Below are 6,000 nucleotides of genomic sequence, written 5' to 3'. Positions count from 1 at the left end.
TAAGATATTTTATTCAAATTCAAATATGAAGTGAATTTACTTAAGCCAACACCTCAAGCTATTATTTAAATATTTTTAATAAGGGTGTCTGTATATTCAATTAACAAAAGCTAAAACATGAAGGGAAAATACGGTAGAATATGAAAAGTGTTTTCATGGTTTTAAACATCGCATCAAAAAAATTTAAATTTCATTATTGGAGGCATTAAGTCTTTTTTATAATTTGATTAAATATTATCAAATTAATTTAGAATAAATAAATATTTTAAAAATATATATAATAAAACAACCAAAATATTATTAAAAACAAAAAAAAAATTGACATTAAAGGTTTCCTTCATATTTTTCACAATAATTTTTTCATTATTATCAATTCAACTAAGTGAAAATTTGGTATTTGAATAAATATAAAAAAATAGTAAAATGATCAAAATATTTTTAAAAACAAAAATTTTAAAACTAGGGCCAATGAATTTTTTGGTGTTTTCACAATAATATTTTATTATTATTAAGTTAGGCAAATTGATATTTGAATAAATAAATAAAATAATAAAAAGTAAAAAGTTGTTGTTGCATACAATATCTACCGGCACCCAAAAAAATGAGAGGGCATCATTAACGATAAATTATATCAGCCCATTTTTTCTCTTCTTTTCCCTTTAAAATCCTGCTATCCATATAAAATTTTAGGGTTATCTTGTAATTTAAGAATATTGCTATTTGGATGTTTATTCTTTTATTTTTAAGTTTTTCTTTTTATTTTATTATAAAATTTTAATTTATTTTTAATTTTATCGTTCAATCTTAATTTAAGATTTTTTTTAATTTTATCTTTGTTTTCTTATTTTTTTTGTTAAATTGATTTTTTTCAATTACACGATTCAATAAAAAATTATTTTTAAAATTTATTTTTAATATCAGCCCAATAAAGAAATTTAATTAAAAATTAAAAAAATTAAAATTCTAAAAAAATATTTTTAAAACTAAAAAACAAACCACCTATTAGAGCATATCTAGCAACGTGTTTAAAATTAATATTTTATTATTATTTTTAAATTATTTTAGTATACTAATAATAAAAATAATATTTTAAAAAAATATATTATTTTAATATATATTTAAAAAAAAATTAAATAGTAGCATCCCAAACAGTCCCATTATAATTGTTTACAACTTCAACCGCGCACGTAGTCAAGTGTAAGAGCATCGTATTATCCCCTCAGAAAGGAGGATAAAACCCATCAACCGTTAAAAACAAGGAAAGCTAGCTGGGAACTGGAGAGGATCATAATGTATGCTAGCCACAATTTTAACTGCTCTTTTCTCCTCCTCCTTCCACTATCATTCGGCACCAAACAAACCAAACCACCAAAGAAGTAAACGAAATCAAGTCAGGTTATCTTTTTCCATGATTTGTTGCAGCAGCAGCAGTCTAGCAATCCTCGGTACTGCTTCAAGAATTGATGGTACTGTTTCAAGAACCCAAACTCGTAACTCATTATCACTATTATCTCATTCTTTCCATCTCCAAGTGAATGTAAATAGGAAACATCAGCTATTTATGAGGAGGAGAATAAGCAGATGGTGCCGTGTGTCTCCAAATGCCTCCTCCTCTCTTGAGCTCCCTCTTCTTCCTTTTAACACGAACGAGGTAATTACTACTTACTTTCACTACCCTTTGTCTGTCTATTTTTCTTTTTGTTAACTTAAGTTAATTCCGGTGGGCATGTGTCAGCAGCTACTTCTCTTGTTCTTTACTTAATCACATGGTTTTGTACAACATAAAGCCTATAGATAATTAGTTAGATAACAAGACCTGAACTTGTCGTTTGGATTTTTATTTGATTTTTTCTTTTTCTCTTGTGAGATATATTTTTACGCTTGCCTTTAAAGGGCTTGTCTAATCTTGTACAATTACTTGAAATATATGTGTGCAAAATATATATTGACATGGGCATGAAAAGATGAAGAGTATAGAAAAACCATAAAAGAGACGTGAAATTGCCAGACCTGGCATTGAAAGAGTGATACTTTCAATTTTGATTTCTCTAAGTGATAGAATGATAGAAGTGTTGATACTTTCTTAGCCCTTAATTGATGTGGTAAGAATTTATTAGTAACAATCTTTTCTTTTCATAATGACAGGTTCTAGTTCCATCTGAGAGTAAAACACTCCATCTATATGAAGCCAGATATCTAGCTCTGCTCGAGGAGGTAGTCAAAATGGTCATGCTACCTTGCACGCGTTTGTTTATCTAGCTGCTTTTATATTCACCTAGTTATTTCTATTTTGTTTGCGGGGGAAGGACATTGCAAGCTGTCGACCTTTGGTGTATAGATGATCTGAGCATCTCATGTTCAAGCCTTTTGAGGTTTTTATCATATCGCTGCTAGAAATGGCTGTTTAGTCGATATAGAGCTATGATAAGCTGCTTCTTTTGTTCTTTTATAGACACCTCTAGTTCTTCTGTTTGGTGTATGGATGATCTGAGCATCTCATGTTTAATCCTTTTTGAAGTTTTTATCATATCGCTGCTAGATATGGCTTTGTAGTCAATATAGCGATAGGACAAGCTACTTCTTTTATATTTGACTAAACAGCCATATCTTTATTCGTGCTGTATTTGTTGGAACAATGTTCTGGGCATGATGATATGAAATAGGTATTAGTGATACTCATTTTAGGCTCATAAGATTCTTCAACTTGAGGATACGTTTCCACTTTATTTGAGGTGAGGTCAAGAAGAGGAATTGCAATTTCAGAGAGGAGAAAATGGTTTTGCATCCCTAAGAGGAATTGCAATTTCAGAGAGGAGAAAGGGTATTTACAGATGTTTCAGTCAGCCTTATGGATGTGTATACTAACTAGATTGCCAAATGTAGAAACATGCACCTTTGCTGCTTTGCTACGACTTTTGAGTACCTTTTTATTTATTGTAATTTTTTTTGGATCTGCTTATTATTCTTCTTCTTGAATGCTTGAACTTTCGGAAGAAGAATAGCAAGAAAAAGAGGAAGATGAAGGAAAGAAAAGAGCAGAAGCCAAGTTATGGCTGAGAGGTTGTTACTGTGATGTTTGTATGCTTAAATGATGTTTTCCAGCCTACAAATAACCTAGAACCCAAGCGCAGAGAGAGTAGCAGATTGTCACTTATTCTCATTTACCCAAATGCGTGCAGTGGTTATTTCTGGTGAAGTCGTAATTCTATGATTCATATATGCTTAACTTCTGCAACTTCTTGCATCAAACTCAGTTTTGTTAGTATTGTAATTTGGGAGGCACTGCATTCTTTTTTTCATGTTCATTGCTTATATATTGATATCTTATCTATAGGCATTTTTTCCCCATTTTCTAATCCATTGCTTGAGTTGAGAATTTTTAATTGCTTTAGCAATATTGCACTAAGTTAAGTCTAATGTGTGTGCAATCTCTTTGTGACTATCATTTGTGGCAGTCTTTATTAAGAAAGAAGCTGTTTGTGCATTTTGTGTTGGATCCTATTCTCATTAGCAACTCAGGAACTGAAGCATCCTTTGCTGCTAGATATGGCTGTTTAGTCAATATAGAAAATGTAAGCTTCCAAAATTTTGGGATCAAAACGTAGAGGTTTGGAGCACCTTTTCAGATAACTTGAGTTTTAGTACTCTGCAGATCGAACGCTTAGATGTTGGAGCATTAGTCTCCATAAGGGGAATTGGCCGCGTCAAGCTTTTGAATTTTGTACAGGTAAGTAAATTGTCAATATTATCTTAATATAACTGTTTTAAGTTTTGTTAACGAAGTTGTCTGCCTTTAAGAACAAGCAATGCCTATGTTGAACAAAAATTGTATCTTTTCATTTGGGGTTTTGTGGTGGTAGAGGGAGGGGAGTGTTCATTGAAACCTGCCCATGCTTGTCAATTATTTTTGCAAGCATTTTATCTTTATAGTTATTAGCTTATCATTGCAGTTTAGGTCCTCTTTTCTTTTTTATTTCTTGTTTTCCCAATTTTCCATGTCGATTTATTTTTCTTTTTCTGCATCTTTTGTGTTCATCTTGCTGCTTCCTTCTGCTTATCAATTCTTTTAGCTTATTTTTGCGATTGTGATTCAAATTTGCAGTCTTATCAATTCTTTTAGCTTATTTTTGCGATTGTGATTCAAATTTGCAGTCTTATCAATTCTTTTAGCTTATTTTTGCGATTGTGATTCAAATTTGCAGTCTTATCAATTCTTTTAGCTTATTTTTGCGATTGTGATTCAAATTTGCAGTCGGAACCTTACCTGAAAGGTGAAGTCATACCACTGCAGGATAGGTTTATTGGTGCAAATGAAATCAGCTCTAAAGTTATAGCAGTGAAGGACGCTCTTCGCAGTTTGAATAGCTTGGAAATCAAACTAAAGGTACTACTAGTCCCTCTTGCTCTCTAATTCTCCATCCTTGAGTTTGTACAGTTGTGCAATTGAATGCTTTCATCAAGAAAATTCTAACGTGTCTCGCAATTGAGTTCAATGAGAGTCCAAAGATAAAGCACAAAAAATTAGCCCTCATTACTTTTCATCAGTGAATAATCAACTTTTTATGCAAACGCATAAAAAAATATAAAACCAAAAACAAATCCTCAACTAAACTTGAATACTTAACTAGCCAAGGCTGAGATCGCTTCTGGGATTCACCCCTTCCATCCAGTTCTGTTTGGGCTAAAATTCCTTTAAGCGTCTGTGATACTACATTTCAATTTTATGGGTTCCTTTCCTCTTTAAGTAGCTGGCTGCACTGGAAATTAGTAGTAGTAGAAGAGCAAGACATTTTTCTGCTAACATTGGAAAGAAGGTATATGACATGTGTGCTGTGATTTTCTCTGCTAACTTTTTTAGCATGACTGGAATTTCTGGGGCTGAAGGATGTTCTTGGCTGTTGCAAATACTTTGGCATAACATATAAATGGTGGCAAAAATCAAACGTTCACAGTTTGTCCCACTAAGGCATTATTGGTTGGAATTGAGTGAAATATTTTCTCCCACTGAATGTCCCCAACTCATATGGGAAATTATCTTGCAAGGAAAATGGGGGATTGCTTACATGTTTACTTGTTAGATTTTATGTGATTGGAATATTACTGTCATATAATTTTTGCACATTATGTCCTGTTGTATCGTGTTACCACCATGTGGTGTATATATGGGAGTGGAGTTGACTGCTCATCTATTTCATGTCAATAGGCTCCCAAAGAGGAATTGTTGCAAACCTGTATTGCAAACTCTCTAACATGGGCAGAGAAGGAACCGTCCCTGGAATGTGATCAATCTTTCATCCCATCTCCTGCTGAGCGAATATCATTTGCAGCATTCCAACCTATTACAAGCAAGTGTTTCATTGATCTTTATTCTTAACATTAAAAAAAAAAGTTCCTTACAAAGCTTCAGTATTTTGTTGTGGTAATCATCCTAGTAGTTGGAATTTCACGACCACTCCTGCGAAGAAAAAATGACATGGCAGAAACCAAATTGATCTGCTTGTTTCTGTTTTTTGACAGGATCTACACAATCTGAAACACTCAAGTTGCAGCAACAGAAGTTAAGAGCAATGGATCTGAAAGACACGCTACAAAGGCTGGACAACTCACTAGATTTAGTGAATGAGAATATCTCCATGGTAGCAGCCAAGCTTGCTATTCAATCATTAGAGATGCAGTAAGCATTGGTGGAGATTAGTTACTGTTGATGTACAGTTCATGATGACATGATAGAACTGCTATTCTATTGATATTGTAGCTGTGTTTTTCTTATTTTGCTTCATTTTTCTCTCTTCTTACTGCATTTTTATCTTCTCAAAGGAGAAATCTTAAGTAGTTTTATTTTTTATATAGCAAACTCTCATTGTCCATAATATTGTAAATCAAACTAACACAGGCCTTGGTATGGCAGGATCTGTTGTTATAATGATATGAGAGGATCTTAATCTTCAATTTACATCAATAATTTTTCAGTTTCGGTTTTTAAATAAAAGAGTAGTCAAG

General features: G+C 32.5%; 1 protein-coding gene across 3 annotated transcripts; it reads left to right on the top strand.

The window, feature by feature from the left end:
• The first annotated feature begins 1,226 nt into the window (after window positions 1-1,226).
• LOC105110574 (ATP-dependent protease La (LON) domain protein) lies at window positions 1,227-5,949 on the top strand. Of its 3 annotated transcripts, XM_011005652.1 has the most exons (8): window positions 1,227-1,651; window positions 2,146-2,214; window positions 2,307-2,372; window positions 3,456-3,572; window positions 3,653-3,727; window positions 4,253-4,384; window positions 5,204-5,345; window positions 5,518-5,949. In XM_011005652.1, exons 3-8 carry the CDS (start codon window positions 2,355-2,357, stop codon window positions 5,676-5,678), a joined length of 645 nt encoding a protein of 214 aa, XP_011003954.1. In that variant the 5' UTR covers window positions 1,227-1,651; window positions 2,146-2,214; window positions 2,307-2,354; the 3' UTR covers window positions 5,679-5,949. The 3 variants fall into 3 exon arrangements, with proteins under 3 accessions (XP_011003954.1, XP_011003953.1, XP_011003952.1); XM_011005651.1 differs by having other exon boundaries at window positions 2,146-2,372; XM_011005650.1 differs by lacking the exon at window positions 2,307-2,372 and having other exon boundaries at window positions 1,228-1,651.
• Window positions 5,950-6,000: the final 51 nt, after the last annotated feature.

The sequence above is a fragment of the Populus euphratica genome, unplaced genomic scaffold (assembly GCF_000495115.2).
Source record: "Populus euphratica unplaced genomic scaffold, PopEup_1.0 scaffold257.1, whole genome shotgun sequence".
Lineage (NCBI taxonomy): Eukaryota > Viridiplantae > Streptophyta > Magnoliopsida > Malpighiales > Salicaceae > Populus > Populus euphratica.
This window is presented reverse-complemented; position numbering and strand designations above follow the sequence as displayed.

Bases quoted from the DNA above. Each gene is read 5' to 3' on its own strand.
- LOC105110574 (XM_011005650.1), top strand. From the start codon at position 1,295: ATGCTAGCCACAATTTTAACTGCTCTTTTCTCCTCCTCCTTCCACTAT. The intron at 1,652-2,145 runs GTAATTACTACT...TCATAATGACAG, and splicing joins TTCCTTTTAACACGAACGAG to GTTCTAGTTCCATCTGAGAG. The intron at 2,215-3,455 runs GTAGTCAAAATG...CATTTGTGGCAG, and splicing joins ATCTAGCTCTGCTCGAGGAG to TCTTTATTAAGAAAGAAGCT.